The 24,637-nt window shown below is 49.8% G+C and overlaps 1 protein-coding gene across 1 annotated transcript in view; it reads right to left on the bottom strand.

Annotated features, from left to right (window-relative positions):
* Positions 1–1,500: 1,500 nt before the first annotated feature.
* ANP32A (acidic nuclear phosphoprotein 32 family member A) overlaps positions 1,501–24,637 on the bottom strand; it is a 25,072-nt gene continuing 1,935 nt past the window's right edge. The window contains exons 2-7 of the mRNA XM_006035411.2: positions 9,325–9,474; positions 9,043–9,165; positions 7,252–7,450; positions 4,263–4,360; positions 3,072–3,132; positions 1,501–2,892 (exon numbers count right to left, since the gene is read on the bottom strand). Coding sequence (XP_006035473.1) covers positions 2,831–2,892; positions 3,072–3,132; positions 4,263–4,360; positions 7,252–7,450; positions 9,043–9,165; positions 9,325–9,474 — 693 coding nt within the window. The 3' untranslated portion in view covers positions 1,501–2,830. The remainder of the gene's footprint in view (positions 2,893–3,071; positions 3,133–4,262; positions 4,361–7,251; positions 7,451–9,042; positions 9,166–9,324; positions 9,475–24,637) is intronic.

The raw sequence follows: 24,637 nt of genomic DNA, 5'->3' as shown, positions 1-24,637 counted from the left end.
CTCTCTCTTGCCGGATGTGGTCAACTCCAAGATGTCTCAAAGTCTCTCTCGAGCCAGATCTGCCACCCATCCATTTAAATGCAAACTGACTTGGAAGATTGCTGGGTCTCCCCGCACCTCCCCTCTCATTTGGTGGGATTCAATGGCATTTTAAGCAGCGGACAGGTAACGGAAACCACCTCTTGGTGCACAGAATCCTACTTTGTGTGCAAAACAGTTCTCTCTCTCCATGCATCTATTCCCAGTCCGTGCTTTCAGCAACTTGTAGCCTCCCACCTCATGTTTCACAGGAAATCTCTTCCCTCTCCGCCGATTTCTTTGGAAGTAACACACTTTCCAGGACACACAACTCGATGCTTCCTGCTTTGCAACCGTTCACAGTACAGACACGTGACGCAAGTCCTAGAAGCTGTGAATAGCACCGCTGACATTTTGGAAGTGCTTTTAAGTAATCCTGCACATGCTTACAAGCTTGTTACACCATGCAACAGCCCAGACAAAGGCAATTTGTGGGTTTGTTGAATGGGGTACAGGAGACTGGCAGAGCTCTTCTGTCTTGCTGGTGTAAACTTGCAGCAACCATGAGCATTACAAATGTTCCCACCCACTATCTCAAACCAGTTGTCAGGAAGAACGGTGGTGAGAAGGCTTCTGGTATTTAAGTGGCATAAAAGCAACATATGCCGGGTAGCAGTTGCTCTGACCCGTCTTTAAAAACTTACCAGGTTTGCCCAAGGTGAGAGAGTAGCCAACATCACGTATACATGAGCCAGCTGTATTCACTTGTCCTTTTTTAGACTTCAAATCTCCTTAAGTGCTGCAAAGGGTGCGGTTGCCTGCCTGCCAATATTCAGTTACAGAAAGCAAACGGCATGGTTTTAAAGAGGACAAGTGGAGGAGAACAGGTACGTAGCAGATACTGCCGTTACCTGGGTTTGCCTTCATCTGCAATAAAGAGCCCATCCCCACCAAGAAATAAAAAATCATCAGGAGATATCCCTGCTTTTGGGTCTTCAATGAGAAGCAAGAGACTTGCCTCTATAAACCTTCATCTCATTTATTTGCAGGGAGGGGTGGGGAAATCACGGCCAAGTTGCTAAACATACTAGCCTAGCAACTGCCATGTAGAGCCATGGTTACTCAAACAACCGGATGAAGGAAGCCAATAGCTCTTTTATGTTAGGGTTGGATTAATACGGATAGTAGCAGACACGGATGACAAAAATTAATGTGCTGAGCTATAACCACCACCTTGCTGGCAATTAAAAAATAAAACCCCCTTCTTCCGAAATAAAAATAGCGTACCATCATTTGCACCGAAGCCAAACCAACTCTCGCTTTCACCCAACCACGGCTTGGAGGAATTTTATAAAGGAAAACATATCATCAAGCTACTAAAAATATCAGGGAATTCACCGGAGTAGGTCATTAAATGCCTTTTAAAAAAGGTATGCAACTCGTTCCCAGTGGCCCGTTTTACTCAAATAAGCCACAGAAAAATTGTATAAAAAGATTTATTGAAATTCATCAATGACAAACAGACATAAAACTCAAAGTTTGGCTCTTCTGGGAAAAAAACTGTTGCAAATGTATTTATACAGATGAAATATTGACTAGGAAATACAAGTCACTTCTAAAGCTATTTTAAAGAGGGATATGAAAGTAAAACTGTACATTCACTAGGTATTTTCAGTCATTTTACTGACTTCCACTAGGTAAGAAAATACAATTTTGTATTAGTATTTCGTGCTTGAGTGTATGAAAAGAAATCTCCTACACTACATGCTGTAACTGTCTCCTGTATTTAGGTTTGTAAAAATTTTCAAAGTATAGAGCACAAGTGGAAGTAGTTTCTCATCACTTAAAATTGACTAGGTGTTATATATTACAGACCAAAATAGTACACACCTTATTTAAAAGGGTTGAAACATTTTTTTTATTACAATTGTCAAATTCATTTCACTAGTAACTCAGGAATTAGGAACACTTTTTTTTTTTTTTATATATATTTATATATATATTTAAATGCCTGCCATTTTCAGTGTACTGGCTATACCCTAGCCAAGAAAACCCAAAACGAACAAAAAAGAAACCAAAAGAAAAGAAAAAAAAAAAAGAAGAACAACACAACACACAGAGGGGGGATCGCAAAGTCACCCCACAAACCAGATCCAAAAGAACACCCAACGAAAGGGAGGGAAATAAAAACCCAACACGTTTGGTCACTATTTACAAACAGCAAAAGAAAAGGTACCTAACAAAAGCAGGGAAAGCATGGGCTGAAAATGGCAGTCATCCACGAACAGGCAACAAAGAAATCACTTTATCAATATGCCATTCTCACACCTGTTGCTGCGGCCAGGATGCTTTCGTTAGGATTGGTAGCATCCAAAAAAATAAAAATTAAAAAAAAAAATGCTCACCAGAGGTTTCGTGACCAGCGGAGGTGGAATATCCCAGCGACCGCAAAAAGGGTTTTCGCTGTTCCCGAATGGACGATGCAATTTCTGGAGCTCGTCCGCGGATCTTAAAAGAAGATGTCGAACGCTCCACTCCGATAATAAGAAACAAATTACCACTTGGTTTATACTTACTATTGCGTTTACAGGAACTAAAAAGGGGCCAAAAGGGGGGGAAAAAATTAAAAATGAAGGAGGAGGAGGAGGAGTGGCAGTAAAAATAGTATTTTATTCCCTCGCCCACCCAATACGCTTTTCCCTCTCATTCCCACAGCAACGTTACAATCAGAAAAAAATAAGTCTGGGGGGAAAAAATACAGGGTAAAAACAGTCAAATCACAATAGGAAATTTTCAAAATAGGTTATTCGGTTTAGTCGTCTTCATCCCCCTCGTCTTCAGCTTCTCGTTTTCTCTTTTGTCCCCTTTCTTCATCTGCAAAACAAACACGGCGTGAGTTAGACGTGCACCGTGCCAGGCTCTTGCAGCAGGACTTCTACCAAGTCGCTCACACTGGCTTAGCAGCGCCGCAGCACATAGTCGGACGTGGCTCTGCTGCGGCCACGTTACGTTACTACTTTTGCCCCGGATTAAGTACTGGATTATTGACATACCAGCTTCTTCTTCATCTTCGTCATCGTCTACTTCACCATCGTTATAGCCTTCTTCATCTTCCTGCATACGCATTGATAGAAAGGAGAAGAAAAAAAGAACCGATTACTCTCGTTTATCCCATTTGGGTTGATAATATTCAACACCTGGCATCTTACAACAGGGCAAAGCTTCGTAATGCTGTTTTTCAGCACGTGTGTAGGATCCTCCTAACATTTTAGTGAGTGAACTTGCCTGATCTTCCTACAACGAGGTCAAATGGCTGGATTCTGGACTACACGGCAGAACAAGAATCAAGGGTTGACATACTGGCCTGTTTCCTCTAAACTTTTACCCCGTCCCAAAACAGAGAGTGCTGCCTTCTGTCCCCAGTAAGTGGTTATAAAAAGAAGGGAAAAAAATCCACTGGTTTGGAAGTTTTGAGATCCCTGAAGTCAAAGAAAACTTTCTCTGACTTCAGCGAGGCCGGGAACAAAACTGAGCTGAGTTCAGTTTTAAGCATCCCACAATTGCATGAAGAACGTGTGTGAGGCAGAACCGCGCCGTGTCCGTCACTACGCTAACAGCAGGAGGGAAAACACGGCTGTGCAAAGTGGGAAGAGAAGAGAGTGAAGTCGGTCGCAGGCGTAAGAGGCTGGGCTGTACTCTGCCCTCCGTTAAACCCAAGCAACCTCAGGGAAGTTTAGCTTGGGGAAAAACCTTTGAAATGCAAAAGTGCAGAGGTTATTTTTATAAATAACCCCACTGACACTTATGCACAGCGACCCTGGAAACAACAACTCTGCTTTTCAGCTCACGCCTAACTCCACGTAAGGGTGCAAACGTTTGGGATCCGGCTTGCTCTCAGGTGTTGGCTTTGAGGCCCTGGCTCCCCCTCTCCGCTCTGCAGGCTTCGACTCCAGCTGCCAGCCGGCGCGCACGAAGAGAGGTTAGCCGTGGAGGCGCTGCCACCGAGCCGCTGGAAGTTAGGCTGGGTTTCAACGTGGACCCAACAAGCCAAACGACTTCACGTCGGTGGTCACTAGATGGCAGCTGGTTCTCAGACAACAGCTCTTCCCTGCCAATCCCCCCGCCCTTGTTTGGGGCCGTTTCTCAGACAGATGGAAGACGGGCGCTGAAACACAAAGGCCGGCGCGAGTAACGTTTCTAGCCCGGACGATGCAGGTGTTTCACCGTCGCGCTGACAGCCTTACCTCCTCCTCCCCGCTCACGTCCTCCTCCTCTCCTTCCTCCTCCTCCTCGTCTTCCTCTTCGTCTTCTACTACCTGAGCGTCTTCATCGTACTCCTCTTCTGCACGGGCGAACAAGAGGAGCAACCTCAGTTTTCTGCACAGTGACCCTGAAATTCTGGGAGCTTCGTTCTGAAACACCGTGGGGCAAATATTCACCCACCCGCTCCTTCCCCCTTTCACGACGAACTAAAAGCTGCACCCAGAAAGCAGAATCTAGCTCCGTGCACTTTTCTGTTTCGAAGACAGGAGCTTGCGTGGCTCCCGGCATAAATCAGAGCAGTCCTAGGGCTGCTCTAACTTACAGCACCCTCCCTACTGCTGCCAATGGGCTTCTCAAGGTGGGCCAAGTCCCCCAGTTGGCTCCTACATGCTAGTGAGGGTTGCACGGTAGGGTAGAGGTACATGCTGCCCCTGCAATGGGAAAGCTTCCCCAGGGCTTGTCCCCTTTAAGGCTGCTACGGAAGCACGAAGCAGCCTCTCTCCAGCTTGCATTAGGCATCGTTTTGTATCTGGGTCTGCGGGCAGCTAGCACCCGGGAACGTCCCCTAGGCTGTAGGATCAGGCACTGGGAACACTCGGACGCAGGCCCGAGCGCCTGCCCTCCACGCTGTGCTGATGAGACCTTGTCCCCGCTGACCCTGCATGCCGCTCCAAGGCTGCGCGCGAGCCAGGCACTGCTGCAGCACTCGCCCCTTCCGCCACACTCTGCGCTCGAGGAGAAAGTGCAAGTGCAGCTATTTTGGGCGCCGGGCTGCTCAGCGGTGGTGCCAGAGGCTAGCAAATTCCCCGAGTCACGCAGCCGGGGAAGCGTAACTGGGGCAAAGCAAAAGGCACCCCAAGAGACCGGGGTGGCCCCTCTGTTCTAGCCCAGCCATCGCTCAGGTTGTCATCACAGGCCATCTAGCACAAGGCTTTCCTATTCACCCATGTCAGTGCCTCTGCCGGGCTCCTTACCTCCTCGCTTGCTTTTGTCTGTTCTCAACCTTCTCCTCCCTACCTCGTCCAGGGTCTATTATCCTCTCAAGTGATAATTATCCTGTGCTTGCCTCATCTCTCTTCCTCTCCCTTCCCTCTCTGCTGGGAATGGAGGCAGCGGTGGGAGTGGGGGTGCCTAATCAGGAAGGTCTTGGAAGACAACACGCCGAGGCGGCTGCATTCTTTCGGTCTCGTCTTTCTTCTCGGTTCCCCCTCCCGTGTCCTCCCCCTCATTCCTGCCTTTCCCCAGCGCGCACGTCTCATTCCCACACTGGGCTAGCCTGCCTGGAGATAGTTTCATAGTTTTAGGGTTGGAAGGGACCTAATAGATCTTCTAGCCCGACCCCCCGCCAGGGCGGGAGAACAACAAAAGAACCCTAAAAACAAAAAACGGGACTCAAATGAGTCCAGCCAGGTAGGTATCCAGCCTCTTCTTAAAGATCCCCAGGGTAGGGGCCAGCACCACCTCCCTTGGAAGTTGGTTCCAGCTCCTAGCTGCCCTAACTGTGAAGTAGTTTTTTCGGATGTCCAATCTGTACCTCCTCTCCATCAACTTGTGCCCATTACTCCTTGTTATGCCAGCGGGGGCTAGGGGAAACAGCGTCTCCCCCAAACCCTTCTGGTTCCCCCTAGTGAGTTTATAGACGGTCACCAGGTCCCCCCTCAGCCTTCTCTTGTGGAGGCTGAATAGGTTCAAGTCCCGCAGTCTCTCACTGTAGGGTCTGCCCTGTTGTCCCCGGATCATGCGGGTGGCCCTCCTCTGGACCCTCTCCATGTTGTCCACATCCCTCCTGAAATGGGGCGCACAGAACTGGACACAATACTCCAGCTGCGGCCTGACCAGCGTCGCATAGAGGGGGAGGATCACCTCCCTGGCTCTACTCGAGATGCACCTGTGGATGCACGACAAGGTCCGGTTAGCCCTGCCAACCATGACCTCGCATTGTCGGCCCATGTTCATCTTGGAGTCAATAATGACACCAAGATCCCTTTCCGCCTCCGTGCTCTCAAGTAGGGAGTTCCCCATCGTATAAGTGTGCTGCTGGTTCCTACTACCCAAGTGCAGCACCCTGCACTTGTCCGTATTGAAACACATCCTGTTCCTGTTTGCCCACCCCTGTAACCTATCCAGATCCTTCTGCAATCTCTCTCTCCCTGCTAGCGTGCTCACCTCCCCCCAAATTTTGGTGTCATCAGCGAATTTAAACAGGTTGCTTTCCACCCCAACATCAAGATCGCTGATGAAGAAATTGAACAGCGCAGGCCCCAGGACCGAGCCCTGAGGGACTCCACTACCCACCTCCCCCCAAGTCGAATATGATCCATCCACCACCACCCTCTGAGTGCGACCCTTCAGCCAATCTGCAATCCATCTGACTGTGTAGGCATCGATGCCACAGTCGCCTAGTTTATTAATTAGGATGGGGTGAGAGACAGTGTCAAAGGCCTTGCTGAAGTCCAGAAAGACTACATCCACCGCGACACCTGCGTCCATGGCCTTTGTGACCTGATCATAAAAGGCAATCAGGTTGGTCTGACATGATCTCCCCCTAATAAATCCATGCTGATTGCCCCTGAGCATCATTTCTGATGCCGGCCCATCACAAATGTGCTCCTTGATGATCTTCTCAAAGAGCTTCCCCAGGATTGAGGTAAGACTGAAGGGCCTATAGTTGCCCGGGTCTTCCCTTTTCCCTTTCTTGAAGATGGGGACCACATTAGCTACCTTCCAATAAGATAAGGGAGCGCGTCTCTTGAAGGCCCTGCCTGGGCTCCCAGATTATTGCCTCTTCCTCAGTCCCTACAGAGAGGCTCAAGGTCCTTCTCCCTCCACATAGGGTTGGGAGGAAGCAGCCGATAAAACCCTGCTCTTGCCCGCTAGACCGTCTTGCCTGCTTTTGGAGACAGAAGAACCAAGCAGCCCACGCATCAGTCTGTTACGATCCAACTGCACTCAACAGGGCCCTCTACGTACCGTCCTCATCCTCTTCCTCGTCATCTAGGCCCTCCACGTAACCCTCTGCATCAGAGTCCGGGGCTTCTTTGTCATCCCGGTCGTAGCCGTCGAGGTACGTGAGCTGCGGGAGGAGCTTGAATACGTTTTCTCTGTAGTCGTTCAAGTTGGTTACCTCGCAATTGAAAAGGTCTAAACTCTTCAGGTTTTCTAACTTTTTCTGGAAGCGAAAGAAGGCTCCGTCAAAGGCCTGGTCGCAAGTACGTTTTAAAGCCAGAGACAGCCACACACCCACCCATGTAACTCCCAATGGCAAAAAAGTGGCCTGGCGATCATGATTTTACAGACAAAAAGCCGAAGTGAGGGAGAGGGCAAAGTGACTTGGCCAGGGTCACGCAAGAAGCCAGTGGCAGAGTCACAGATCATACCCAGTCCAGTCATTATGCCCACGGCCACCCCAGGACAGACCATGATAGAGAAGCCACCACTGCATGTGCCTTAAAAACTATCACTTGAAGTGGAAGAGAATCAGTCTTTTCTAGAGGCATTCCCCGTGTTGGAGGATATATACAAGTGCATCTCATCTTTAAAGAGAGTTAGGAGCGTGCCTACAATAGCTAAGGGGTCAGGGTCTGCCCACATATACACACTTCCGAGCTGGGAGGAGGTACCAAATCCATGAAGTAAAGAAGGGCTGGAGAATCCAATACGAGGCGGTAGCTGTTACGTCTCCTGATCCGGGGAATACGCCCATCATCCCACTGGGTGGGCCGGGGCAGGGGAGACTAGATGCCTGTTGTTAAGACACTTGCTATCTGGTCCTATTCCAGCACGGCCTCGTTCTGCACGGCCCAGCGGTTTCACACTAGGGGCCGTGCAGAGATGTTTGCTGGCCGCAAGGAGATAGATAGCCAGGGCCGAGGGAGAAGGTCACAGCAACAGATGCTTTTTTGGAAGGGGTTCTTCATTTCTTTTTAGCTGACAAGCTACGCAAGGGCACTTCTGTCACCACTCAAGAAGTATTTGACAGCTGCCTTTTGTATTGGAGGGAGTGCGTGGGGGGGAGGAAAAAAAGAAAAGACTGTGACCTGGGGTGCAATGCTAAATGCTCTCATGGGTTACAGACCAATTGCTATGGGAGGCCTGATCCGTTCTTTGGTTGCAAGATAAAGCACGGCTCAGTGGGGAAACGTGCCTGACCCACCGTGCCTGCTCTCACCTGCCACCAGCGTCCGATGTCGGGAGGCAAGAGCACAGTGATATAACCACGGCCTTTCCCGCACATGGCTTTTCTTTAAGATGAGTAATCAGTGTGCTAAATAGCCTGACGCACCACGGGGTGGAGTTGCTGATGTCAGTCACTGAAAGCGGGGTGGAGCCACCAGCTCAACGCGAGCCATTTAGCTCCCATCACAACAACCTCGCTGCATCGGGCCTGCACTGCGATGACAAACCTCCTCCTCCTCCTGTATCCCTGCCCAGCCCCAGGCATCGCTCCAACTCAGTCCAGGGGCACATGCGGGCTCGCCTCCTTGCCGAAAGCTTTCCGCTAGAGGGAGGCACTCACACACACAGCCTCTCACACACTTTCCTTCCAAGTGTCGGTGGGGGGGGAAGGCTTGCATCCTATTTGGGCATCAATTTGCACCAGACAGAGTGGGACGTTGCACCCTGGACTGCAGACATCAAAACCAGACTCTCAGCCGTGAACAGGCTTGTTAGCTCGAGACAGACTCCCCACCCTTCAACATTAGACACGTAACAAGAAAGCAGAGGGTTTCAAAGCCCCTCTCGAGCGGCGCGGCGACTCACCAGAGGTTCTATTGTACTGAGATCTTTTATTTTGTTGCCACTTAGGTTTAGATGTGTGAGGTTCGGACACTTTTCCGCCAACACTTCCAGCCCTCCTGAGATTCTGTTATCGCTTAGTTCGAGCTGCAAGGCAGACAAGCACGCGCGAGAGAGATTTTAGAACAAGCTTTTACCACGCAGCAGTGCCACCCGCTCCATGAAATCCTCATGCAAAGCTCTGTTTCACGCTTCGGGCGCTCAGAGCAGAGGAGAGCGCATGGCAAACGCAACGCCTTCACCTACCTTCTTAAGTTTGTTTAACTTTGGTAAGTTTGCAACTGAGGTTAGGCCTACGTTGATTGTACTTAAGAACTCCAGCTCTTCAAACTCATCTGTGAGGCCTTCAATTTTGCCTTCATTTGACCTACAGTTGTCCAGAACAAGTTCTTTAACCTGGAGAAGGGGGAAAGGAAAGAAAGGAAAACAAACAAACAAACACGTGTTTTGAATTGTCCTTTTTATCCTACAACCAGAGGTATGGGTATTCATTCAAACAAATTCATTTACAAGCAAAGCACAAGGAAACCGAAGCTATGGGACTGAATGAAGCAGTCTGCCGGTTTCCTCCGATAAGCTGTACTCGCCCCAGATAATGGTTATTTCCAGCGCGTCGCCCCGGCTTGCTAACAATGCCCGTTCAGCATCTCAGGGCAGAGTCTAGCTATGTTTCACAAGCACCGCTATTAGGAGAGGACAAATGACACCAAACCCAACACAGGGGATAGCTGGCATTCAATAAATGCCTCAGACAGTTTGAAAGCATCAATCCTAGTTTATCTAATTCTGTTGTTAGGAGCTGTTTCCACCTCTCCAAGTGAGGGCTGCCGGCATGTTACTACTGCGCAGGGGTACGAGCGCTTTTTAAATGAGAACAACTCTGACAACTTCAGGCCCATGAATACAATACAGACCCAGCTATGAAAACGACAAAAAAATCCCCCCCCACAACCTCTCATTTTCTGCAAAAATCCTGATTTATTATAACAAACTCTTCAGAGAGGGACACGACACTTTAGTTTTCGATCACTGGCCACTATATTTTTGAGACACGAAGGCAAAATGAACTATGTGGAGCTCCAATTTAGGGAGAAACCACCATTCTCTGGTACAGGCAGCCTTAAATCCAGGAGGTGCTTTTTGGTAATCTCCAGCCCCTTGGTATTCAATGTCTTAAAACAAGATCTTCCCCAGGGACAGGGAAAGGTGTCACAAGGCAGCTCCAGGTGCTCCGACATGGAAAAGTGTATTGGATACAGCCTGGTGCTCCTCTATGCTCACATGTGTGGGCTTGCACCCTTTGCTTTCTTACACACACACCCTTGCCATAGACCTCCGCTCTGCATGCCAAGGACAGAGGAACACGTACGATTTCCCCTCCCCAGGACCTCTGCAATAAAGATCGCAATATAGCAAAAAAGTAGCATTCCTATTGCAACTGGAGGCGTGTGCACACACGTGAGCCCATAATACAAGTGACCACGCGTGCACTGCTTGCTCAGAGTCAGTGTTTTTGGCAGGTGCCAGTTTCAAACGACACCACGCTCCGTTTCCCCAGCCCTGTACCACTCCAAAGCCTTGCTGCAGCGATGGAAGGAGCAGCCAGTCCATTTTTAAACAGGAGTGCTGATTCACTCTGACGAAACTCAAGTACAAAGCTGGGAAAAATGTTAGCAGCGTGGACTTCCCCGAGGCCTGCAGACTTCGAGATGCTTCTCCGTCGTGGATTGGGATTGAATCGAGTTAGGGATCCACAGGAAGTTCCCGTGCGCTGGCTGCAAAAAGGGATCCACAGACAGGGAACCGCAGAGACACAAACACCCGTACGGCTGCGTTACAGAGTCCTTCGTGAGACTGAGTCATGGGCTACAGCATGCTACTGAAGGTAAAACAGTAAAATGGCTGGAGGCAGGGCAGGCCAGCTGCCTGGTGCAATACAGCTGGCCACAGAAGTCTTGATTTTCTTGCCTTTTTTTTTTTCTTTTTTCCTTTTTGCAAAAGGCACAGCAGAAGGGGAAGTTTGCAAGAATTAAGAAATCAGACACTTTTCTTCGCATGCTCGAGGCAGTTAATATGCAAATACAGTTGTTTAAAAAAAAAAAAAAAAGAAGCCAACCAAACGGTTATTGCAGTAATCCCACAGTACGAGAAGGAAACCAATGTGATGGTCAGGCAACCAATGAACTGCACTTGATTTCTTACCCTGCTTTGTGTAACCGCTGCATAAAGTCTGCGTGCAAAAGGTCAGGACAGGATGAAGCGTACAGGAGGCAAGGAGGAGGGAGAAATGTTCAGAGAAGGAGGGGAGGGAAATTCAGTTTTCAGGCCTGTCTGCCATGTTGTGGCTGTTGTTGAATGGCGATGGGTATGTGAGCCTGTACACGTGCTTCAAAGTGCCCTGATCTAGTGCAAAGAAGCCCATAAGCAAAGTTTTGTGGGGGAGTTCTGCATAAAATCTATCGCTTAAAAACAAAACTAATGTGGCAGCCCCAAACCCTCTTTTCAGTCAGAAAAACAAAAAACCAGGAAACAGGAGTGAATAGCCCAGTGTGGGGATCTTATGGCCATTGCATGCCACGCTATCAGAGAGCCTGGTTAGGACATGGATGAGACAGGTGCTGGGTTTAAAAAAGGCTGGAGTCCGACGCACAGGCAGGATGGGAGCTTTGTCCCCAAGGCAGGCGTGGAGGACTCTGCCAGCACAGAGGGATTAGTGCTGGTCAAGAAGACAAGAGGACCAGGTCTTGTCCTCCAGCACGCACAGCCCTCACCCATGCCACCTTTGGAGAAAGGAAAGAAAATTCAGCCAAAGGACCCAAGCCAAACACAAGTCGAGCGGGTCCCTTCGGCCTTCCTAGCTCTCCTGGCAGTTTTGAATGGACGCATTTAGGACAGGAAGTGAAGAGGGCAAGCAAAGGAAGGGTCCAGCGCGCTCCTATCAATGCCACGGATTTGTCCATCTCTGCCATAACAGTGAGGACTTCTGGAGAAGCCCCGGGAGCTGCAGAGGCCTCTGTACGGAGGGTTTGGATCCAGTCCCAGAGGAGGACAAGAGCAGGTCTCACGCACAGAGAGGGTTTCACAGCTTCAGGGCCTAGCAGCACATGACGTGGCTGGGGTGAGAGTGGCTTCCCAACTGCCCTGAGACCCACCCACGAGGAAAATGGTGCCCAAGTCCCGAGTCAAGAAAAAGAACAAAGGAAGCAGCAGTCTTTGTTCACCTTCCAGCGGCGAGACAGGCATGGAGAGCGAACCCCGGGGACGGCAGAGCCGCTCCGCAGGGGGGTGGGAGCAGCAAAGAGCAGACCGGATGCAGCAGGGACAGAGCCAGAGACCCCCACCTGCATCCAGGTTCCCGCCAGCCCGTTCTGGTCGGGCAGACCCTGCTGCCCGGCTCTCCAGCTCTAGAAAAGCAAGGACAGCTGCATTTTCTCCTGCCCCAAGACTCGAACGTATTCACTTGAAAAAGCGCCCAATCACCCAAACCGGGCTCCAGCACACGTGCATGGCAGAAAGCCTTGGGGAGGGGGGGAGGGGGGGGGGGGGGGACAGGAATCTGCAGGCTGCAGTTTCAGAAGCACGAGCCTCCCGACAGACGCCAGCGGCCTCGGCAGTTTGTGAGGCCTCGGAGCAGCTGCGCTGGGGTTTCTGGCCCCTGCCTTTGCAAGGAGGCAGAACTACTCAAATAGTTTGGAAGTTAAAGGAGCCACAGCCGCATTTGCCGAGCCTCGCTTGAAGGCCGCGTGAGCCCAGGACCCGCCTCTGCCCGCCGAGTTTCGTTCAGGCAGCGCAGACTCGGTGTTGCATTGCAGCTCTTCCCCCCGCGTGCAGCGCAGCGGGCAATGCCTCTGGAAAGTCTGCCGGCTCTTTCTGACCCGGGGAAGCTTATCCTCTTCCCACTTCCTCCCTCGCTCTGCGCCCTTCAACTTGCTCCTCCACCTCCTCCTTCCACTGCCCTTGCTTGCTGCTTACTTCCTCTTCTGCTGCTTTTTCCTTGAGGTCGTGCTGTGTCTTTGGTTAGCTTCAGCACCCCCCACCCCGCAGCAGATATGGTCTAACGGAGATGTTCCCTCCCGGGCTGCGAGGAGCGATGCGCTCGTCTAGCACATGGCACTGATCAAATGCTACGTAACCAACGGCCAAAGTTTCCAACCAAGACTACAGCTGCAACGTGGGTCAAAGCGCTCTTTCCTCAGTGCATCCACACCTGTATCTCCCTCCGAGGCCAAGAGGATGACCCCCGTTCCCCGGCACCAGAGAATTCATAGCGAATGCAAATACATGCAGGGTACGTTAGCCGAAGAAAGCTCTGCGGAAGAGTAAATCAGACTTCGACAGAAGCTACTGTTCTCATCTAGTCCCTCTAAACAAGCCACGTTTCCACTGAGGGAAACGCAAAGGATCATAAGGTTGTCTGGACACAAGGCATACTCTACAAGGATCTCCCTGATCACGCAGTCGTCACGGCCCGAGCTGTAGCTCCCCAACTATCCATCAGACAGAACTGCAAGAATAGGGCCGAGGCCTTCGTTTTAATATCACTCCTTCCCCGGTCCTGCCCAACGAAGCAGAGCAAGCAGGGTGCCTGCTATCTGGGTCTGCCAAGCCAAGGCACCTCATCCCATCGGGCTGCAGGCTGGCTCAGGAACGTCCTTTCTGTAGCAAACAGCATGTGAAGCAGCGATGCGGCTCAGGGCAGCCTCCACGACCGTCACTGCACCCCTTTACAATGCAGCCCGTCCTCGTGAGCCCCTGTACGGGGCTTACCAAACATGACAAGTGGGCCCCGAATCAGAGCTAGCCAGATCCTCCTGGAAGCCACTCGGCCCTCCTGGCAGGCCGATATTCAGTCCCACTAAAAGAGCCTGCGGTTGCCAAGAGGCACGGCATTCGGCTCCAGAGACAATTATTACTCAGCTGCAGCAAGGAAGGGTGAGACCGAAGCTGCGAAAATCATCTCAACCCTTCGCTGTTTTGTCTACCGAGTCGCACTGGAGCTAAAACCTGCTTCTGATGGGCATGGATCGCAACACAACCCACTCTACAGAGGAGTCGGCACCAAAGAGATGCTGGTAAAAAAAAAAAAAAAAAATCACAGGAACCTTTCAAGGCCTCAGGCATAGTGTAACGCTGGAGCGAAGGCAGCACACGCCACCAGCTCAGCGAGCGAGCATGGTAGTGCGCTACCTGCTCGGTCACCACCCTCTGCACCCCTTAAAGCGGGTAAGTGCTGGGAAGCAGCACCAGGACTGCAGGCGACTGTACCCTCCACTAGTAATGCCACATTTAGGGGTCTACGTACTGAAGAGGGATTGCTGTACGCGAGCTAATTCTGGCCTAATCAAACAGCTGCCAGCGGGGTCGCAGACCCAGCCTGCTGAGAAGGAACCTGCAGGAATAAGCCGAGTGGAGCTGCTAAGATGCAGGGTTTATTTCGTACAGGATTTGGGACACACCGGCTGGGTCTTCAGCACCGCCGCTTACATCCAACATACCGTGGCATATGGCAGCGGGGGGAGGTGAGGGGGAAACGAAACACCAAGAGCTGCATGGCTGCAGCCATCTACGCCTCGCGCCGAGGTGCACAGCTCCAGACCTGCATCTGGCGCGCCGCATCACCCTCCTCGTGTTTGCAGGGACAGCTCCGGGGGGCTCCATTTTCCCCTTCTTCCACCCAGCAAGCTGCCATCTGCCGCAGCAGGTGCTTCCTGGTTGCAGATATGCCGTGCAGTTTGCAAGCATCAGTCCTCGCCTGCATGTTGCCTCCCTTAATGACAAACGGGTCGCCGGTCCCTCCTCGGAGCACGCACCTTGGCACCGACGCTTCTTCCCGTGGCAGCACTACGCCTGGAAACTGGAGCAGTTCGACTCTTCCAGACCATGACCTCATACTGCTGCTAATCCACCGTGCGCTCCGAGCTGCGTGTATCCTGCATCTCTCCAGCCCTCCAATTACATCACGCTTTACATTACTCCATGTCTGATACCCAGGGGCTCCATCTGTTTCCTAGTACGGGGACTGCATTAAGCTGTGTTCACCAAGGATGCTTATGTAGCATCCTTAAATATAGCTGGTGTGTGCGCTTAAATCGGGCTGAGCGTGCACACAGGCACCGTACACCATGGGGAGCTGCAAGCCACTTCTGTTGCCTGTTCACAGCAGAGTTTACCAGGATTTTCCCCCTTGCTCACTTCTCTGTACAAGGTGCTGGGTCAGCTGGCATCTTTGGGAATGGGCATGCTAGATATTGTAACGCATACCCATGCAGTAACAGGCATCCGGGTTTTCCAAGGCATTTATGGCACTGAGGTTTTCTTAGGTTAAGCCTTCGTTTCCATAACACCACAGGAATGCAGGAAAGACAAAGGTCCCTACTGGGGCAGAGCACAGGCCCAGAGGCAAGACACCACAAGCCACTAAGTCACAGATCACGAGGCCCAGAAGAGAGATGCCTTCACGAGCGTGATGAAAGGCACAGTAAGAATTGCAGCTAGGGACTTAACAACAAGTTTACTAGTACAACTACCACCTGCTGTCAGAGGCAGGAAAACGGGGAGGTCGGCATTGTTTGCAGATGCTTTAAGGCCAGCCCTCGAGGCAGGAATACCGGCTCTTCCGCCTGCCCCTCTGCCCCTGCAGCGGGTGAGGGCAGGATGTTCGCTCTGCACCCCACAGCTCCCTACCTGTGCCCAGCCCACTGGGATGAGCCATGGAGCCGAGATCCTCTCTCCCCCTCCATGCCCTTACCTCAGGACTAAATGCCCATTTCTCTTCACAAGGGAAGGCAGAGGGAGTCTGCTATGCTAGATGGGAAAAGGCTCCACCCTGCTTTGTTCTTCCAGGGCACCCATCTCCGCTCTATTCCTCCCCCAAACCTGGGAGCACTGCCACGCTTTAGGGCTTACTCCCGACTAAGCTCCATGTCACCGAGGAGGGCCAGGAGGTGACTTCTGCATCTTACAGAGCCACCAGATGATCACCAGGTCCTACCCTGGATTCAACGTCAGCAGTCCCCAGGCTCAAACTGGCCTCTCTGCTCGTTCCCCGTCACTGCCACATGCCAGCATCGCCCAGCTGGTGCAAACAAAGCCATTACCTTTGGACATATTTTGCTGAACGCAGCCTGGTGCTCTGCGGGCTGAGCGACATCCTGGGAAAGGAAGGGTGGGTGGATTCAGAACAACCTTGCGAAGCTGCCATGTCGTTAGGATGGCCTGTCCTCCGCAGGCATGCCCGCTGGAGGGGACATGGAGACTAGGGAGCTTTGCGTTCTCCCTCTCCCCAGGACTGTCTTCTCCCCTGATGTTACTTTTGCCACCCCCTAGCAGGAGGGGATAACTCCCGACGGACATGCTATTTGGGAATGTGACTGGACCACGAACTGCCCGAGCACACGACTGGATTAAACCTGCTGCACTAGAGCTGCAGCTTGCAAGGCTCCGCGTGGCACCGTTTATGCAGACCTCTGCGCTTCCTGCTCGAAGCTCGCCACCGAAACACAACCTGGGGCATTTCAAACGGCTGGGAAGAGGCAGAGGTTGCACTGCTTTCTGTACAGGCCGAACCCCAAACCCGGGGGCAGCAGAGAGCTATGCTGGATCCCGGCTAGAAGGAGAGCCATGTCAGGACTGCTCTGTCCACCCAGACATGCCTCCTCAGGCCTGTTCTGCCCTTTGAGGTTTGCCAGAGCAGAGCCAGCTCTCCCCGTGCCCCCTCCTGCTCCTGGCTTTCTGCCTACACGTAGGGCAGAAGGGGGGAGGAACAGGTGGCATTGCACTGACTGTGCTGGCTTGATGCCACCAGGGATTCCCCTGCAACAGGGTAATCCTCAGCTGCTCCTTTTGGGCAGCTCTAAATCTCCATGGGGGAACCTCGCTGGGGTGACAGGATCCTTAAAAACAATTCTTGGCGTCCCCAGATTTTTCCACTCTAAAGTCGTTCCTACGTCAGCTGGGTGCTGGTTGCAAACAACTCTAGTCAAATGTTTAAAGCCCAGAATGAAGTAAGTGAGGGTCCGTCCTCCCCACTCCCGGCTTCTGCAAAGACAACTCGGGCGCCCTGATCCCAAGCTGTGGCACATCAGGGAAGACCAGTTCTCTTTCCAACCGAGATCTGATTATTAGGGCTGGAGACACCCATTGCAAGACCATGCTGCAGGCCTCTAGGATTAAATACATAGGTTTTGCCATGTATGTGGAAGTAAAAATATTAGGAGTGTTTTATGAAGTTTAGGTGAACAGAAGTGCCAGAGCTTGCCTTGAGTCCTAAATGAGTCTGTCTTCTGGGAGGGGAAGACCCTTCCTCAAAGGCAGCTACTGGGCCCAAACCCCTCCTAGCCAGAAACAGGAACGAGATCTCTAGCAGCCAGATTCCTGAAGAACTGAATTAGCAGAGGCAGCAAGAAAAGAAAGAGACTGCTAGGGAGATGCTGCAACGGCCCAAAGTGCATACTTCATCCATGATCCGGGGCATTTGGTCACCGCATAGGAATACAGAGCATCCCACTGACAACTTCACTGTGGCCGGGGTTTACATGCAGCCTCAGAGGCCCTGAAAACCAAGTTGCAATAAGTTCCCCTCTTGTTTTCCCCCCACATCCCAATGAAGCAGAAGTCACAAGTACTTGAAACCTGGCTCTAAAACCTGTTCTTTTCATGCAGTGCAATTGAGGAAGGCTAAATGAAGTGTGGCTACAAAGCGTGCTGGAAATAAAAGGCAGCCCACCCACCTTTTCAGCTACTGCAACTGCTCAGGGCTGATCCACTAAAGCGGGATTCTTAGTTCTTGTACAAAGGGCTGTAAAATATTCCTTACAGGGTTTTACCGAATGAGGCAGACCCATCCAGCTTGACCACTCAGGCTCTTACACACATCTCTTTCCTTGGAAGCTCCCTGAACCACATATCCTTATTGCCAAACGATTAGGACCAATGCATTTTTCTTAAGGGGCCTGCTAACTCTGGTATCACGCTAGCACAATTCTTGACTTGCTTCTACTCTTGCTGGAACTGCAAGTACTTGTCTGTGGGTGCAGGCGCCTTTTTTGAAGTTTCAGATTTGTGTCACGACACAATAAGATGTGCGCACGTTACAGGCAGCATGCTGCTTCCTCGTATTAGCATTAGATCAATGACAACGAAAAATTGAAACCTGCCCAAACTTTAGTTCTGGGCAGTTCTTCACGCTTCCTCCATGCTAACGTTTTGCCCTTGATTCACAGTGAGTGTGGGGAAAAGACCCCTGGCAGGTTAACTGAAGGGGAAGAATAGCAAATACAGGATTTACACTGAGCATTTCCTACACTTAAGTAGCCCCAAAGAGCCAACAAAAGAGGGACAGCTCTCCCTGTGGATTTTATACTCCCCCACTCCATCTTTTGTCTCAAGATGCCTCAGCTTTTTGCAAAATAATGACTCAGATTCTCTATTGTACCCAGCTGTGCTGATGCAGGTTTAGAAAGGTAGCGAACCAAGAGGGCTTTAAGCCACATTTATATTCTTCTGATATGGAGGACGTCACTGCAGCATGGCTACACAATGCAAGGTGCAGCAGCTGGAGAACTGCTTTGTGGTCTCCTGGCTCACCACAGCCAGGTGCAGGGGTGAACTAGCAATATCCCCTGTACCTTGGCCATACACCAGGGCCCAGCAGGGAGCACACAGTAGGATCTACTATTACATCAACCGTTCTCTACCAACGGGTTCTTATACACAAGGTGTAACGTAATACTTCCCCGTCTGCTTAAACTGCATTTAAAAGAGCTTTGTGCTGCTCTGACCCAATATCCATCTATTCACCTTCTTGCACATTGCAGCGTTCGGTGCTCTCCCTAAACCCAGAAGCTGACACACCCGTCTCGGTTCTAACAGATGCGATACCGTCTTTGATGGCGACTTGTTGTGGGAAGTTGTAATGAGCTATGAAATGGGTAAGTGGCAGCAAGCTTAGGGCACAGCCAGGGCTGCTGCAGTTGCTCTCTAGTGGGTCCCACTGGGAAAAGCTCCTAAACAAAAGAACCCATGGCATGTCTCCCTGTACGGCGCCCACGCACCAGGAGAGGCAATGTGCTAGCTCATGTCTTTCATTCAAGGGCATGTAGCCCTGGCTTTGGTCTTCTGATGCTAGATGCATGCAGCACACAAGCCTTAGAAGACATTATTTCTTTCGAGGGGGTCCGTCCCCAACCGTGGTGTCTGATCCTCTCGCCTGGGGAACAAGATATCCAATGCCATTTCATTTGCTTTCAGATCGACTTCCACCGCCTCCTCTTTTTAGGCTCAAATGTGTAGGGCTGTTGAATGATCTTAGGGAAAAAGATCACTTTGCTTCTGCAGCTTCACCCAAAGGATCCTCACTGCCTTTGTAAAGAAAGCCCTTTCCCTTCTCTCCCAGTGCAAATGGAAACCAGGCATTACTAAATAAACCCCAGCCGCCCATGGCAAACTCATGTTCCAACACCCTGGGCACTGCACACCCCCGCTAGAAAAAAAAAGACAAAACAAAAACCACTTACTTCATTCCAGGCTTTAAACATTTGACTAGAGTCATTTGCAACATGGAGTGTACGCCACATATTGCCTTCAGTATTACAGCCATGCTACAAAACTTGAGGTAGCATGAAATGTATTTCATGCCCTTATATATCAAAGCAATGTTTCCTACAAATGCTAGCAGAATAATCGCTAGCAGTAAAAACAATACCTTATCTAAAATGCAGTTGGTGCTGCCTTTACTGGGCCTACTGGGAAAGGCTGTTTCCCTTTTAATAGCTGCGGGAGGACTGGAGGGAGTGCCCAATGGACTCGCATGACTGACACACGCATGCACAAATAGGGAGTTAGCCTCGTTAGATGGATTAGGCTGCAAAGAACCAATCCTGCACCTTGATGAGATTCCAGGGGGCTGCTCCTGTAGCTACGGGCGTCAGAAGCAAGGCCAAAGAGAATTTAAAACAAAGAAGAAATGCAACCTATCTGAAAGGATGTAGGAAGTTAGATGAATCTGCAGCCACGAGAAAAATCCCGTGGGAGGGAAGCACGGTGAGGTCAGCAAGGAAGGCAGAGCTAAGACTCTACCAGGGATTTTTGGCTGAAGTAGTACAGGGGAAGGAGGAGGCGGATGAAGAAATGGGTTGAGGAATATAGTATGCTGTTACAGCAAGTATTCGAGCTGCGACCAGCATGGCATTCAACTGCGGCACCTGCCAAACAGAGAGCAACTGCTAGCTGCTCCTATCCAGAAGCTGTACCTGGCTGTAGGCAGATGTGGCTTCCTTTTGCCCAGCATTTATCCAGAAAACTATCGAGAGCCGTCGCGGTCTGCGCGCTCTCCAGACCAGCAGCAAACATCTCGGCATTAGCAGAGCTGGCACATTCTGCCTCTATCTCCCAGCATCCCGCGACATGGCATTTCGGGAGGTGCCGGTTGGCGGCCTGGTAACCACGACTGTCACACGGAGGTTCCTGCTCATCCCCAAAGCTTTCCTTGAATGCATTTGGAAGCGTTTGAGGCCCTCAAAGCATAAAGTGGGTACATTTGTATGGGTCTAATTCTTGCGTTTCCTGGGCCTCTCTGGCTCTGCTATATGAGTTCTTACTCACCCAAAGGAAGCATAATATGAAAATACAGGCCTGGTCTATACATTTCAAGCCCTTCAAAACACAAACCCAAAACACCTTTACAGTAGGACTTATTTGTAGGTAACGAGGTCCTTAAAAATCCAGGCTGAATTAACAGGAAAAGAAGTATACATTTTAGGCCCTGAAGTCTTGCATTTCAAAGGTCCACATGGTTAACCTCAAAATACTACCAGATCTCAGTGCATAATTAAGGCAGCATAATAGAGGACAGATTCTGCTTGCTATCTTTCCTGATTTTCTGTACACATCTGTCTGTAAAGCGGGCTATCAGATTCAAACTTAAGCCAATTACATCACCCAGGCCCTCAGAAGTCTGTATGAGGAAGTAGGTTTTCAACATGCCTACTTCCAGCTGCTAGACAAAAAGGACAGGAACCCTTGTTATTTTTTCATGAGACATACTGCAGTTCCTGATACCATTATACAGCCGTGTGTTATCTAAAGCTCAGTTATTTTTGTTCTGATACCTTTTTTTTATCAGGAGAGAACCATTTTTCAAAATGCTGTTTTCTTGTTTTTGCACGTGTAACTGAATCATCCGACAGCTTGCATAAACACGATTGCGTTCGAGATACCGATGGTCAAAAGGGAATTTTGAACAGTTGAAGGTGAATTGTCAAGATTAAGTCAGAAGAAAAGCCATTATCTGATGGATTTTCTAGCAACATTATCAAGGGATGAGGCAGCTAGGCAGCAAGTTTGGTCTCATATGAACACAGATCCCTTCCCATGCATGCAACTCGGTCAAAAACAAAACAAAAAAAAAGGTTGGTACTGTGGGGTAGGGTAGGGTCAACTTTGTCAAAACAATGTTATTGGGAGAGCTCACTACTGGTCCCACATGCCAATGGCACATCTACTCTACGTTATGATATATGGACTCTATTTCCGACATCAGCAATTGCAACATGAATTTGTACATTGTGCTAAGACACCTTTTTGGAGATCCACCAAGACAAGTGCTAATGCACAGTGACCACATAATATATACTAGTAGGACCATAGCAGAATCGCAGCAGTTTACAAACAAAACGGCTACCACCAGATGCATAAAGAGTGAAACAATTCTGTTCCAAGATCCACAGTCTCAAACTGAGCATGCTGAATCAAGTTTGGACACGCTGAACACATGCCGGGCATTATCACGTTATGTATCTGCACTACTTCGGCAGTTTCAGAACCTCAGACTGTCTTCCTTTTGTATTCTGAAGTTGGTCAGCAAAGGAAAAATACAATGTAAGAAGCAACACCAAGTTGGAAAGCTGCCCGGGTTTTTGTTAGGATGCAGGCCTTTAAAAAGGGACACCGAGTTACACCATTTACTATTGTTGCAAGTAGCTCTTGCAACCAAGGGGGTGGGGAAAGAGGTCTGTGTTTCACCTTCTGCATTTGACAGCACTTTGCCTGCTCCTTTTCACTGTTTTCCCTTTTTTGTTTGTGCAGGTTTCCACACGACATGCGAGGAGGACAGGCATTTTATAGAAAATAACCTGACAATTAAGAGGCACATGAAATACTGGAGTTCCTCTATACCTTTGCATATGAAAGACTAGAAGTCTCTCTCCACTTTTATTACCAAGGGATTTCAAAGTGACCTCCCTTTTAGGAGAAGCACTACAGCTTTGGACTAAAGGTAACTGCCAAGGTGGCTGTATGCCACAAAAAGCTGACATCTTTGCACAATTTCAAAACATACGGGTGAAATCCATGCTGCATAACTAACAAGAACTTGAATACCGGTATTCATTTGTTTTCCAGCCTTTGTGTTTAGCTACTGAGCCAAGCTGTAGACCATACAAATTAACAGGAGTGCCCCGAAAGTCTGCGTGGCAAGCTGCCGCTTTGGAGCTCGGTAGTAATGATGGCTTTTTGCTAACCTATGTAAGGTAGACTAATCTGTCCATGTCTGCATTGGAAAACTAGTATTCAAAGCAAAATAAGACAAGGTATGAAGGATGTGGTAAATGAATGTCCTGCTCAACGTTAAACAGGGTAGATGTAAAAGAAAGAAAAAAGGAGAAAATCCTGCTGGACTGGTAAAGGAAAATCTATACACACACTTGCTGAACTGCAACTGTGAAACACCTAGAAGAAGGATTTTTGGCACTGCAAACACAGATGTTTCACCAGCACTAAATACATGTTTAAGAAATGAGGGAAGGAGGGAGGAGAATGTAGTCTGAGGAGGAAAACCCCCTATGCAAGTCACTTTGTAACACATTTGTCTCCTGGATGATACAAGTTAACTATTCAAGTAACACAGCAGTATTACAGATGTGGTTCAGTAGGATTCCAAAACAAACAAAAAGTGTTACTTCTTTTCCAAGCCTATATAACATTCAAGTAAGATGAGGAAATTTGGATACAATGTTGTAGTGGATGGTTAAATACATCTACTTTTGACCTGCAAAGCCTTTATCTTGCAAAAAGCTGACATTAGTGTCTATTAAAAAAACAGAACATGATGCAGTATTTTGGCACAAATGCTCAGCAGCTTCACATTCAGCTGATTTGGCTTCTGTACTGTGAAAGCTAATTTTCTTACTGGAATACATTTCTTCATGGGGCTTTAAAAACAACACTCTCAGTAGAACAACCCCCCCCCCCCCCCAAACCCAAAAAAAAACCCAAAGGTTAAAGAGTAGTGGGAACCATGCGTCTGCCAGTTACTTCCTAACCACACTGCATCATCTTTACCTAAGCAAGGAGGACCTCACAGAAAAGAGAATTAATGATGAAGTGTCCAGTAAAATCCGTCTAAAATGGTGGATAACAGATAAACTTTTAAAAAGTGCAAACCCTACAAGGACCAATAAACTAACCCTAATGTGAGGGGGCATTTTAAAGAGGTCTTGTAAAAGAGATCACATCTACTCAAAGAAGTTTGCCTGCTTTGGCCCCAAGCTGTACACTTCCTTCCTCCAGATCAGAAGGCGCATGTGTGCATCCATCATCACCCAAATTCTGCATTACAAGACAGCAATCCTGAACGGCGTTCCCCCCTTTAATAACCTGCAGAAGGGCAAAGCAAACGCGCACGGCGAAATGCTGCGTTTCGGAAGCACGGCAGTTGCTCTGCGGTGGGGCGATTCACCGAATCGAAGACTGAGCAGGTGAAACAAGGTGGCACTTATATCTTAAGAACAGAGTGGTCTGGGCGGCGCGTCTCGCTCCAAAACAGATCCGAATTAAAGACGTCCCCGCCAACGCTGCTGCGCGAAATAAGTCTTTTTAAATTGGACTTTGCAACAATCCATGCCAGGAGGAGGAAGTTAACCAAAAATAAATAAATAAATAAATAAACAAATAAATAAATGGATATTAAAAAAAAACAAAAACAAACCAACCCCTGCCTCTTAGACGCCCCCATTTGGATCAAATCCTAAAATCTGCCCCTGGTGAAAATGGGGTGCAGGGGCCTTGAGCCTGCAGCCCTGATATTAATCCATTAACACACACACACACACACACACACACACAGGAGACCTACCTTCCCGGAGGGCCCTGCCCAGGAAGAAGGCGTCTTCCCCACTCATCGATAATGCGCTCCCTGCCTCGGGAAGCTGCAGCAGGCATTTTGGATCATCACCCCCCCACCACCCGACCCCCCCGAAAACCCTGCATTACGCAAACGACCTTCTCTGTCCCCCCTGGAGCACTGTGGGGCCTGGATAACAACCCCGCGCCCATCCACCAGCATCGCTGCGCAGTGGGGGGAGGCCCGAGCCGCCCCTCGGAATGTTGCAGCCGCATGGAACGCTGGCGACCGCGACGTTCCATTTCGAGGTACCAACGTTCGATTTAAAGACACAGGCTCCTGCCAGCTGCCAGGGAAAGCAAGCCCCCTGCCACCACCAGCCCAGCCCACTCCGGGGATCGGGACCCCGCTTTTCTGTTTAAATCATCAAAAAGGATAAAA

This window comes from Alligator sinensis, unplaced genomic scaffold (genome assembly GCF_000455745.1).
Source record: "Alligator sinensis unplaced genomic scaffold, ASM45574v1 scaffold1242_1, whole genome shotgun sequence".
Classification (NCBI taxonomy): domain Eukaryota; kingdom Metazoa; phylum Chordata; order Crocodylia; family Alligatoridae; genus Alligator; species Alligator sinensis.
This window is presented reverse-complemented; position numbering and strand designations above follow the sequence as displayed.